This window comes from Mirounga leonina, unplaced genomic scaffold, assembly GCF_011800145.1.
Source record: "Mirounga leonina isolate KUSES-001 unplaced genomic scaffold, KU_Mleo_1.0 Mir_153, whole genome shotgun sequence".
NCBI classification, from domain to species: Eukaryota; Metazoa; Chordata; class Mammalia; order Carnivora; family Phocidae; genus Mirounga; species Mirounga leonina.
In genome coordinates, this window is record NW_023270387.1 from 36,181,722 (window position 1) to 36,195,572 (window position 13,851).

The following is a 13,851-nucleotide window of genomic DNA, read 5'->3' on the forward strand; positions in this document are numbered from 1 at the left end:
GTTTTGTATGTCTAAGGCACTAAATCCTGCTGCACAAGTCTGCCTCGATTGCGTAAACAAAAGTGTTTTATGGTGAATATCATGACTGTTTGTGCAGGCGCCAAGTGTTTGTGTAACTAGCTCCAAATAAAAGCCGTAATGTCTGAGCCTTAAGTGGGCTTTTCTGGGCAGAAACACTACACATGTCATGCAGTTTATTGCTAGAAGAAGAAGTGTTTTTCTCTGTGACCCCCATGAGGGAGAAATTTGGAAGCCTGCATCTCGGTAAGCCTCAGCCATAATTACAACCACTTCTGAAACCTGTGAGTCTTCTGAGTTAATCTCCCACCATATAGGTGGTCCTGAGGTCCCAGAATATGAAAAAAAAATCAATGTTGTTTTCAGATTCCACAATGCAACTAAATTTTAAGAAACCACTTGCCAAGTTTTGGTGTAATATCAAATAAAAATATCCACAAATTGTTGGGAAGGCTATTAAAGTATTACTTCTTTTCTACCTACATATCCGTGTAAGGCCAGATTTTTTTCACATACTTCAATTAAAACAATATATTAACACAAATGGAATGCAAAAATAAATGAGAATCAAGCAGTTTTCTATTAAGCCAGAAATAAGAGATTTACAAAGTATAAAACAATGTCACTCTTAGCAGTATATTTTTTAAATTTGGAAAACAGTTATTCTATTTATGTAAACATGCAGTGGGTTAATTAGGGTTTCCTGAATTAAAAAATTGGAGAACCAGTGCTTTAGAAGAACAGATGGGCAGTAAATTGTTATCAATACCTAGCACACTAGCTATAACTTGACTTCTCTCACTGGTCACAATAATGCTGAGCTTTTTCCAACAGGTATGACACAAATTTGTAATAGATAGGTCAAGATGTTTTCTCTCTCAGCTCTTACAGGGGCCACGAGTGGCCTGGCACAGTGGAAGACCCCAGACTAGTTCCCATCAACCCCATCAGTTTATCTCCATGTGCTGTACATGTGTTACCATTTCATTTTCCACGTGGACTAGGATAAGTGAAAGGTTTAGAAAGCACTGGCCTAGCAGAATTGCCTCATAGTTATCTTGCTTCAAATGTTCACATTCTGCACAGTACTGTCACTTGAAATATATTAAATAACATGAACAACGGGTTAAACTTTTTTGGATTGACATTAGTTACCATTTTTTTAAAGGGTTCCAAGGGGGAGGGGAAAAATGGGGTCCCAAGGACAATACATTTTTTGAAGGCAGTAATAACTTCCAATTTCTTGCTCATCTCTTTTCTAAAACTCAAAATGAATATGAAAATGAGAATTACAAGAAACATAGTTTAATTATCTCTTTCCATGGCATTAATCAAACTATATTTTCAAAGTGATTATTAGATAGCAAAGTGAAACGGTAATTTATCAAATGAAAATATATTAAACTAGAACTAAAGAATAACAAGTTTTTTTTTACTGTATTCGTGCAATAAAAGCATTTATTACATGTAAAGAAAAAAAGTTTATCATACAGAGTATCTATTCCAATTAAGACTTCACTCATTCAAATGGAAGTCTGGTGTTTTGCACAAATATCTATATTCAGTGCTCAACTTACTAACTAGAAACCGCTTATTTACAGGATATAGTGTCTCAAAGATAATGATAATAAAGAAAATACTAATTAATTCAATTGTTAATAAATCAAGTAATAAAATGCTACTCATCTGAACACAGCAGCTAAAGACTTTGGCAATTCAGAAAAATAAAAGTTGTATAACATACAAACAACATATGGTAAAAAAGCAAAGAACAAATAACTGAAGCTCACTGAATAAAAATCTGTTAAGATTTAGTAATAATTTATTTAAAAAATAAGCACACACACAAAAATAATCATGCAACAAAGTTCTAGCAGGAATACAAGATCTAGGAATTAAGGTATCAATCCTTCCACTACAATATTATATCTAGGTCTGATCTTTCCTTCTATCTAAAGAAACTTAAAAAAAAAAAAGTTCAGAGAAAATTACTAAAGAATGAAAAGAGTAAGTTAAATGGGGCGGATTTATTCATAAAGCAGAAAGTCAGCAAATGTCTACCCCAGCGTGTTAGTGATAATGCTACATTCTGCTTGTGTGTCACTACTGGTTTTAAAGAACATGTGAGAAAAGAGGGAAAAAGGAGATGAAGAGGAAAGTAAACAAAAGAAAAAATAATGTGGAAACAGTAAATCAGCATCTCTTATCCCTTCAGAGCATGGTGTTGTGAACCATTTAAGCAATGCCTCCGGATATTCATTATGATCCATTATGCTTTTATAATCAAGCATACTTTCTGTATCAGTCCAATGATATCTACCTTCAGTATGGGATGGGCAGACAAGGAAACCACTACCCGCTTTACCCTGACAAAAAATGAAGGCCCAAGTGAGTTTAGAAGAGACATCTGAGGAGAGCAGGAAGAGGTATGTGTTGGGGAAGCTGGTAGAGAGGAAGACTTCTCAAAATAAATAATACATAATGTGGATTTTAAAGAGTACAATTCTACAACAGCAAGATTTCAATAGGAGTGCACTGCATGAGAAAGACTTATAAGCTTGACATGGCTGGTGTGGCAGCCAGAATGGACACCCAAGGATACCTATGTCCTAATCCTTCAAACCCTGAATACCTGCTATATGGCGAAAGGACTTTGGGAAAGGACCCTAAACAGAGAGATATGAAGCATGAAAGACACGTGACCCACCATTCCTAAAGGGGGCCATAAAGAAAGCAAAGGAAGGAATGTAGACAGCCTCTAGGAGGAAAGACTGGCCCTGACTAAAAGTCAGCAGGACAATGGAACCTCAGCTCTATAACCACAAGCCAAAAATCTGAATGTGCTGAGAGCAGACTCCTCCCTAGACTCTCTAGTAAGGAACACAGCCCAGTCAACACCTTGATTTCAGCCTCATAGGACCCTAAACAGAAGACTCTGCTAAGCCCATCCAGATTTCTGACCTACAGAAACTGTGTGATGACACATCTGTGTTAAAGTTGCTGAGCTGTGGTACTTTGCTAAGGCAGCAAGAAAGCTAATACAGATGGCAAGTTTTGGGAACAAATATATTTCAAAGTAGCCAGGGCAAAGGATGTGTGGGTAAGGAAGAACAGAAGAGAAGATAGGGATGAAGTTGGTAAGGCAGGTGGAGTCCAGATTTAAAAAAAAAAAAAAAAAATCTAGGACTTTGTTATGTAAGCCATGGAGAGGTGTTAAAATTTGTTTAAAGTAGGGGAGATGATAGCAGGAATGTTGTTTAAATGGGGATGAGAGGGAGACCACAGGCTAAGCAATTACTTAGGAGTATATCACAATTATCTATGCAATAGATGATGAAAGTCTGAACCAAAGCAATGAGAATGAAGAGAAAGAACTAATACATCTTTGGGATAATTCAGAGGCAAAAATACTGATTTTTGGTTCCTGACTGATACTGCATATGACAGAGCAGTTATAGATTTCTCAAAGTATTTAGTCTTGATGATTTGGTGAACAATACTGTTTACAATCAGTGAACAAAAGAAAAGTGCTGTATTTTGATGAGGTTAAAAATAGATAAGGGGAAATAGATACTCTTCTTTTTTTTTTGAGAGAGAGAGTGAGCATGTGTGTGAGCAGGGGGGGTGGGTATGGTAGGGGTAGGAGACAGGGAGAGAGAGAGAATCACGACCCTGAGATCATGACCTGAGCCGAAATCAAGAGTTGAATGCTTAACTGACTGAGCCACCCAGGTGCCACTCCTCTAATTTTAAAATACATGAAAGACACAGGAGTTTTCAAGTAGTGGATAAACAAACAAACAAAAAACATCTATTTTGTTAGGCTCTATTACCTCTGCTGTTACTTTCCGGATAGGCAAATGTAGGCTTATTTGGGGAGCGTCGTAGATCACTATTAAGGAAAGGCTTATCAGGTGGATATACTACATATGGAGATGAGGAATGGCGAACCATACTTCCATTAGACCTTGAGGGTTCGACTAAGATGTTCTGAAAAATAAAAATATAGAAATTACCTTTCAAAATTTTAAACTGCAAATAGGATGTAAATACACACACACACACACAATTTGTTCCTGACTGAAAATTGTACTGCTTATGTTCCACTGATAGAGACAACAGAAAAAACAAAGCCCACTGACCATACACAACAGAATTCAATCATTATTTTAAAATTTTCAAGTGTTTCTTATGTGTCTAAATATAGCCATATGCCAGACACTATAAAAAGGAAATAATGTTCAAACAACTTGAATAGAAATGCTGCACAGAAATACTTAAATATGATACTCATAATAAATTTAATGTTTTACCTAAAAATATGTAGTGTAAAATATACATTCAGAAAAGTAAATATTATCTTTTTACAGTATCTGAAACTGCTACAAAATGACTGAATTAATCTCTCTCCAATCAACTAATTCCTGAATATTTATCAAATGTCCAAGACTCTGTGGTATACAGAAAGGTATAGTTCTTGCTTCAAAAAATTCATACTTAGGAAAAAGAGGTAGGAGGGGGGCAATTAGAAATATCAAATACCCAAATACAAAATTTTATTTCTACACAAACACCATTCTATTATGAATGAGATTCTGTTCAATTAGGGATTATGTTCCACATGATTTCAGTTGCAGGGTATGCTAACTGTGGCATTTTTTTAGTTGTAGATGACTTCCTATCGGTAGATAGACACCTGGAGTGGGGGAAGTAATGGAGAAACTGAAAGCTAAGGTGAAAGATACAACTGGCTCGCTGTTCAAAATTCTCATTTATTTTTCTTATTCAAATAACCACAGCAAAATAAGTTCTCGACTCTTACCTTTGGAGAACTATACTATACAGCACAGAATAATCTGTGCCCAGAAAAGTACAAAGGGACAAAGAATATTTACAATAATGGTAAACAAGCTCCTGGAATAAACAAAGGCAATCAAGAAAACCACACTGTATCTAAATCTTATTAAAAATCAAAGACTGTTTCCATGTAAAACCACGCAATTTTCCAATTGATTTAAGAAAGCAAATACAAAACACAAACTATGGCTATGAAAACTAAAGAAGAGAGAAAAGACTTGGAAAAGATAGGGGTAAGTCTGAAAGTGGTACTCAAGTAAATCAATGTTAAGTCAAAAGTCAAAAGTATGTTCACATGCAACCGGACTAAGAGTTGGCATTTTTCAAACTTTTTGACAAGCTGACATCAGGTTTTTGGAGGTGGCTGGAAAACAGGGTGAGTTTTCAATTCTTAAAATATATTATACTGCCAAAGCTCTTACAAAGCACCATGAATTATCACTTAGCTTAATTTCAAATATGATTCTTCACAGAGAACCTTAGGTCTTCATACAACCTCCTAGAATCCTATCATTTAACAACTACCATTCAAAGTAACTGGCTAGGAAGTATTCCTTATCAACATATATGTATGAACAAAAAACACCTGCAAATTTACGTAAGATTTTCAAAACAATTTTTATTAGAATTACTGAATACTGCACAGATATTAACAGGACTATGCATAAATAATTTACTTTCAAAAAACACAAACCAAAACAAAATGAAAATAAACCATCTTCATTAAATTCACTGCCTGCTAGCTCTTGTGTAACAGTTCAAAATTTGTCCTTTTCGAAACATTTCTCCAAAGCCAACAGATACATGAAAAGATGCTCAACATTCTTTAGTCATTAGGGAAATGCAAATTAAAACCACAATGAGGGGCGCCTGGGTGACTCAGCTGGTTAAGCGTCTACCTTCTGGCTCAGGTCCTGATCCCAGGATCGTGCCCCACACTGGGCTCTCCTGCTCAACAGGGAGCCTGCTTCTCCCTCTCCCTGCTGTTCCCCCTGCTGTGGGTGCGCGCTCTCGCTCTCGCTCTCTCTCTCTGTTAAACAGGTAAATTTTTAAAAATTGCTTTAAAGCCACAATGAGAGATCATCTCACACCTGTTAAGACTAACCATCATCCAAAAGACAAGAGATTACAAAAGCTGGCATGGATGCAGAGAAAAGGGAATCCTTTGTGCACTGTTCGTGGAATTGTAAATTGATACAGCCACTATAGAAAACAGTATGGAGGATCCTCAAAAAATTAAAAATAGAACTACGATATAATCCAGAAATTCTACTTCTGGGTATATATCCAAAAGAAATGAGAACACTAACCTGAAGAGATATCTGCACCTCCACGTTCAGATCATAGCAGCATTACTTACAAGAGCCAAGACATGGAAGCAATGTGTGTCCACTGATGGATGAATGGGTAAAGAAGTTGTGGCATATACAATGGAATATTATTCAGCCATTAAAAAAAAAAAAACAAAAAACACAAGAAAACCTTACCATTTGCAAAAGTGTAACTGGACCTTGAAGGCATTATGCTAAATGAAGTCAGACAGAGAAAGACAAACACTGTATGAACTCACTTATATGTGGAAACTCTCCAATTTCTCATTAATTCCACTGCTAATGCCCTGGTTTAACACCACTGTGATCTGTTGTCTAGACTGCATTAATAGCCTCCTAATCACTCTTGTCCACATCCCCTTAGCCTGTCTCCAAGTATTAATCGTTATGATTGTTTTAAAAAAAAAAAGCATATTAGAGTAATACCCCTAATTAAAACCCTATTTTACAGTGCCAGACACTGTAAAAAGGAATAGATTTCCATCACAAAATAAAATCCAAAATTCTCACCATGACTTGCTTATTTGAGAGAGAGTGAGCATACGAGTGCATGTGCATGCACATGAGCAGGGGGAAGGGCAGAGAGAGAGAGGGAGAATCTCTAGCAGATTCTGCGCTAAGCGCACAGCCTGACGTGAGGCTTGATCTCACCACCTGAGATCATGACCTGAGCTGAAATCAAGAGTTGGAAGCTCAGCTGACTGAGCCACCCAGGTGTCTCCTTACCATGGCTTTCATGGCGCCACATATCTGACCTCAGACTAATCTGACTTCATTCCCTCCCACTCTTTCTCCACACCCCTCTGCCCCCTCATTATTTCCCAGCTATACTGACCTACTTTTGGATTTCTAAAATGCACAGTACACTGTTTTCTTTTCCTACGTTTATCTGCCTGGAAAGCTCCCTTTCTCACACCACTCAGTCATCTGCTCAGAAGTCTTGTCAGTAAGACTTTCTCGGACTATTCTACCTAAAGTAGCACCTTTCTGTCACTCTGTCGCCTTTATTCTTTTTTAAAAATGCTTATTCCTACTTGATATATTTAGTATCTCTATGCCCTGTGGAATAAAAAAAAAAAAAAAATGTTTTTGTCCTTGGTTCCTGACACAGAGATTCAAAAATTCTGGGAATTTCTTAAGTGACAGGTGTTTTTGTTATACCAAGAGTGGGACCCCCTAGATAGCTTCAGGATGAAGGCTGGTAGCCAGAAAAACCAACCAAGTTATCAGCATTAGAAATTTCAGCCCCACACCCTGACCTCAGGAGAAGGGAGGGGCTGGAGACTGAGTTCATTTACTAATGGCCAATGACTGAATAAATCATAAGTACATGATGAAACCTTCATAAAAACTCTTGAACAATGAGGTTCCAGGAGCATCCAGAGTGGTCATGGAAGCCCCTTTATATCTTGCCCTATGTGTCTCTTCCATTAGGCTGTTTCTGAGTTGTATCCTCTATTAAAAAACAGAAACAAAAACAACTAACTGTAAGCATAACTCACTTCCCTGAGTTTTGTGAGCCATTCTAGCAAATTAATAAATGTGAGAAGAAAGGGTCATGGGAACTCCTTCATTTATAGTTGACTGGGCAGAAGTGCAAAAACCTACCTTCAGGACACCTGGGATTAAGGTGGGGGCCGTCATGTGGGAGCCAGCCCCTTAAAGTGTGGGGCCTGCACTATCTCCAGCTAGTCAGCAGCAGAACTGCATTGATTGTAGGACACCCAGTTGACACAGGAAAACTGAGTTTAAGTTCCAATAAAAACACTTGATAAAGATATTTAATAAATCTGTTGAATGTCTAATACAAAGCTATAATCATCAAGACAGCATGGTACTGGCACAAAAACAGACACATAGATCAATGGAACAGAAAACTCAGAAATGGACCCTCAACTCTGGTCAACTAATCTTCGACAAAGCAGGAATGTCCAATGGAAATAACGCAGTCTCTTCAGCAAATGGTGCTGGGATAATTGGACAACCGCATGCAGAAGATTGAAACTGGATCATTTCCTTACACCACACACAAAAATAGACTCAAAATGGATGAAAGACCTAAATGTGAGAGAGGAATCCATCAAAATCCTTGAGGAGAACACAGGCAGCAACCTCTTCAACCTCTCAGCTGCAGCAATTTCTTCCTAGACACATCGCCAAAGGCAAGGCCCTTGCAAGGGCAAAAATGAGCTATCGGGACTTCATCAAGATAAAAAGCTCTTGCACAGCAAAAGAAACAGTCAACAAAACCAAAAGACAACCGACAAAATGGGAGAAGATATTTTCAAATGACCTATCAGATAAAGGGCTAGTATCCAAAATCTATAAAGAACTTATCAAACTCAACACCCAAAGAACAAATAATCCAATCAAGAAATGGGCAGAAGACATGAACAGACATTTCTGCAAAGAAGACATCCAAATGGCCAACAGACACATGAAAAAGTGCTCAACATCTCTCGGCATCAGGGAAAGACAAATCAAAACCACAATGAGATACCACCTCACACCAGTCAGAATGGCTAAAATTAACAAGTCAGGAAACGACAGATGTTGGCGGGGATGCGGAGAAAAAGGAACCCTCCTACACTGTTGGTGGGAATGCAAGCTGGTGCAGCCATTCTGGAAAACAGTATGGAGGTTCCTCAAAAAGTTGCAAATAGAGCTACCGACGACCCAGCAATTGCACTACTGGGTATTTACCCCAAAGATACAAATGTAGTGAACCGAAGGGGCATGTGCACCCCAATGTTTATAGCAGCAATGTCCACAATAACCAAACTATGGAAAGAGCCTAGATGTCCACCGACAGATGAGTGGATAAAGAAAATGTGGTGTGTGTGTGTATATATACAGACACACACACACACACAATGACTAATACGCAGCCATCAAAAAATTGAAATCTTGCCATTTGCAACGACCATAGGGAAAGAGAGGAAAAAATGAAACAAGACGAAACCAGAGAGGGAGACAAACCATAAGAGACTCTTAATCTCAGGAAACAAACTGAAGGTTGCTGGAGTGGAGGGGGGTGGGAGGGAGGAGGGGGGTGGGAGGGAGGGATGGGGTGGCTGGGTGATGGACACTGGGGAGGGTATGTGCTATGGTGAGCGCTGTGAATTGTGTAAGACTGATGAATCACAGACCTGTACCCCTGAAACAAATAATACATTATATGTTAATAAAAATAAATAAATCTGTTGAATGAATTAATTATATAATTCCTCTGCAAAACAGGAAAAACTGCACATTGTCTACAAAATTGAATTATTCAATTCAAGTATATAAATTATAAAATTACATATATTTATAAAATATAAATTACAAAATATAATTTCCTTTATATCAAACAACAACGAGCACAAATGTCATAGAGAGACTGTGCAGAAAGGATTAATATAGCAGACATGCGACTGCTATACTTAGAAATGTCTGCTTTCAAGGCTGGTTCTTGGCTGGCATCTGGTAACTTGAATTTTGGGAATGTTCCAACTACTGTCATCGTGACTGTCAGCAGTCCTCCGGACCAGCCCAAGGTTCGATGATTTGCTAGAAGGACTGATAGGACTGAGCATATAGTTATACTCATCTCTGGGATTTATTACAGCAAAGGGATACAAAGCAAAATAGCAAAAGCAAAAGACCCATGGAGGTGAAGTCTGTAAGGTATCAGGCACAAGCTTTCAAAATTCCTCTCTAGCTGCTTACAGGATATGCTTAATTCCTCCAGCAACTATAGCGACAACTGTTGTGAAGTGTTTTCTATCAAGGCTCCTTAGACTCAGTGGCCAAGGTTTTCACTGGGGACTGGTTACATTCCTGACTCCCAGAAAGAAAGCTGGTGTTCAGCATAAACCACACTGTACACACAGTTTAGGCAGAGTGAGGTACTCATCATTTAAAGTTTTATATTAGTGTATGAAATTGTTTACCATTTAAGTCCACAGCTGCCTATCAAGAGCTAACCCTGCCAACAGACCTTTCTCAAGATAGCAGCCATCTGAGATGACGAAAGATTTCTTCTTTTGTCAAGTGAATTCTTCTTGCTTTCAGTGCCACATGCCATTCAATCATGGGTACCTGAGAACTACTGAAGGGCAAAGGATCTTTCAAGCAGAATTAGGCCCCCCCCATATACATGCAATATATACATATGCAAAATAAAAACCACCACAAACCTCAAATTTGCATGGTACTTTACAATTTACATTTCCTTTATCTTAGTTGATCCTCACAACAATCCTGACAAGTAAGAAAGTATCTTCACTTTAGAGTTCAGAAAAATGTATTTGGGATTTTTCAGAACACTGAACTCAGATTTGTCAACATATTTTTTCCAAGCATACTCATATTCTCCTTTAGTTATTACAAGAACCACTGAAGGAAGCATAGCAAATATTATTGTCTCCATCTTGTAGGTGAAAAAAACAGGCTAAGAAAACTTAAACCATTTGCTTAAGGTCTCACAGCTATCTAGGGGCCTGAATATAACTCCTAATTAGTATGCTTTCCAAGACCCCAAGCATTCAATAAATATTTTTCCAACTAAAATGATATGATTCTAAGAGAGACTTTCAGGATTGAAGGCAAAATGTTTTACCTGACCACTTTCTTCCCTGGTAACTTTAGTTCCTTCTTAGGAACACTTATGATTCAAGTATTTATTGAACATATCTGTGTATGGCACTGCATTAAGTATGAAGGATGATAAGAAATGTGTATTATTTGCCTTCTTTTCAAATGGGATGAGCAACATGGCTTGAAGAAATCCGGTATATAAAAACTTAAATACAATTTAGCAAACCATACATACTCAACTATATAGAAAAAATAATACAGTATGTTCAAAATGGGGTTATTCCAGGAATGTTTAAAACTGAATGAACATTAGAACACCCATTTCACTTTAATGTGAAAATCCATATGATCAACAAATGCAAAAAAGTAATCAATAAAATTCAATATCCAGCCATTATTAAAGAACTATTTTCTTACAGTAATAAGAAAATTTACCAAAAAACATGACAACATATTTAATGGTACAAATTTAAAACATTCCTTTTAAATTCAGGAACAAGGCAAAGAAATCTGCAAGGCAACTTCTAGTCAAAGTTGTGCGGCATTTCATAGCCTGCATATTAAGATAATGAAAGGAAGTAATAAATGCTAAGATTGTAAAACAATCAAAATTTCACAGGTTATGATCATCTAAATAGAAAATACCAAAGAATCCTCAATTATTAGAATTAGAGTTTAGGACAAATTGCTGAGTAAAATTAATATGAAAGAATGTATAACAGTTCTGTATAACAGTTAGAAAACACAACTTATGAAAATACATAAAAAATAAACTAAAAATAAATTTAATAAATGATATACAAGACCTGAAATTATAAAATTTTACTGAAAAATGTTAAAGTTAAAAAAAAACTGGAATAACAAGACACAAGACTCAATATCTTAAAGGCATTGGTTATTACCAAACTGAACTGGAAATTCAATGCAGTTTGAGTTGAAATTCCGACAGCAGATTTTATAATTTCTATTAAAGAACAGCAAAGGATCGAGAATAGCTAAGACTTTTCTTGAAGGAACAAGGAACAGGCAGGTACTCTCTTAGAAATGTAAGGGAGAATCCTTAATACAGTGAGTATAGATATAAGGAAAGACAAATACAACCATGGAACAAAGAGCCCAGTAAAACAAACATACACATACAGAAATATACTGATAGCTAGAAATGCAAACCATTGGGGAAAGATAAATTTAACAAGTAATGTTGGAGAAATTGCATATCTTAAGTAGAAACATTAAACTAGATCCCTACCTCACAGCACACAAATTAACTTCACGCATATTAAGGACTTAAGAGGCCCCAACTTTAAAACTTGTAGGAAAAATACATAAGAATTTCATTAATGGCCTTTGCTACAAGAATTTCTTAGCCAAAAAGCACTAAACAGAAAAAGGAAAGACTAATAAATTTTACCCCATGAACATTAGGAGCTCCCAACAAAAGAGATCTTAGACAAGTGAAAGACAAGCCAAAGAGTAATTAGAATACAGCATTAACATCCAGAATACATAATGACTACAAATCAGCAGGAAAAGACAAACCGATTAAAGACAGGCAAAAGACACAAGTATCCCACAGAAGAAAAAAACTATGAGTAAAGTTATGAAAAAGTGAAAGGTGCATCTTCTCCACTGATCAGGGGCTGTTTCTAGCTTACACCCAAGAACTGCTAACCATTCACGCCTAGGTTATTCTACCACAGCAGCATTTATCAAACTGAACTGCGTAACAGCCTCATTACACGCAGTTTCTCCCCAGTGTCTGCTCCTTCAGCGCAAGGATCCTGTCTCATTCACCGGCATAATCTTGGCGCCTCCAATATGCCAGGCACTCCGCTTTAGCTAAATGAAGATATAACGGCTCTCACTTGAGCCTCCCCCATTTTCTGCCTATTCCCAATGTGGCGGATCCCCAAACACTATGCGCTGACATTCCAATTCGACAAATAGTAGTGACTGAACTGGCTGGTAGCCCCCGAGAGGCGAAAACAATGTTTAGGTTCAGCTCTCCTTGTCGCCTCTCTAGAACGGCATGTACACGCTGCACAGTGACACCGGAGGCGGAAAGCGCGCGCTCTGGGTACAAGCAAGAACAAAGTCACTGGGCATATGCGACGGGAGCCACTGCAGGCACAAGCAGCAACGAGTAAGCACTCGATACGGAGGACTCTTCAACAGCTGCCAATTAAGTCAACTTGTGAGCCTACCTGGTCTCGGCGAGTTTCCAAGAGGGGCCGTTACACCCACGTGACCAGAGCTGCACTGTTTTCTCAAGGGCAGGGCGTGGGTAGACACCCTAGCGAATCCTGGCAAAGTTCGGCAACCTGCGCCGCTAGGCCGGAAGGTGAAGGGAGCAGAGGGGATGGACGGGCCAGGCCTGTTTCGAGGTAAGGGTGCAGCCTCCACAGAGGAGCAGTGAGCGTCCGGGAAGCAAGGGGCATTCCCGGCCGTTCCCCAGGATCGGGTGAGGCTCTGGGCCCCTGCTTTGAAGGGTGAGGAAAAGCAAAGAGGCGCCAGGACCGAGCCTATGTGAACGTCAGCCGCTTCTTACCGAGATCTGAGAACCAGAAGTCGCGGAGACCGATGCCGCCATCTTCCTGCCTACCCAGAGGACCTCCGCAGCCCTGGGGGGGTCCGGGTTCTCGAGCTCCTCCTCAAGATTCGAGAGCCGCCCACTAGGGGCGACCCTAAGCCGAACCCCTGATGGAAGGGGGTTGGGGTATTGGTGCCGGGTCTAGAAACCCCTGCACACCCCCCCACAGGGGCGCCCACGCTCACAGTGCACTCGGAAAAGGCAACACGTCCTAACGGACGTCTTGAGTAGCCAATCAAAAAAGCGGACGTCTTCCGGTAGTAGGAGAGAATCCGCCTCTTCCCTCGCTGATGTCACAAGGTAGCGCATCGCTGAAACTGCGGGGGCTGCTAACGCTGCCGACTACCGCACGGCTCTGAGGGGGACTCTACAAAGGGGCGGGCCACATCGAGGAGGAAATGTTGGCCATGGGTTGTGATGTCTCCAGTGGCAATGGAATAGAATGACTGAAACAATAAAAGCAAGTGCGAAGTT

General features: G+C 38.9%; 1 protein-coding gene across 2 annotated transcripts in view; it reads right to left on the reverse strand.

The window, feature by feature from the left end:
* CEP57 (centrosomal protein 57) overlaps positions 1-13,662 on the reverse strand; it is a 35,387-nt gene extending 21,725 nt beyond the window's left edge. The window contains exons 1-2 of one of the 2 annotated variants that reach the window (XM_035009341.1): positions 13,336-13,662; positions 3,852-4,008 (exon numbers count right to left, since the gene is read on the reverse strand). In XM_035009341.1, coding sequence (XP_034865232.1) covers positions 3,852-4,008; positions 13,336-13,377 — 199 coding nt within the window. In that variant the 5' untranslated portion in view covers positions 13,378-13,662. The other variant, XM_035009342.1, reaches the window with a different exon arrangement.
* Between the last annotated feature and the right edge of the window lie 189 nt (positions 13,663-13,851).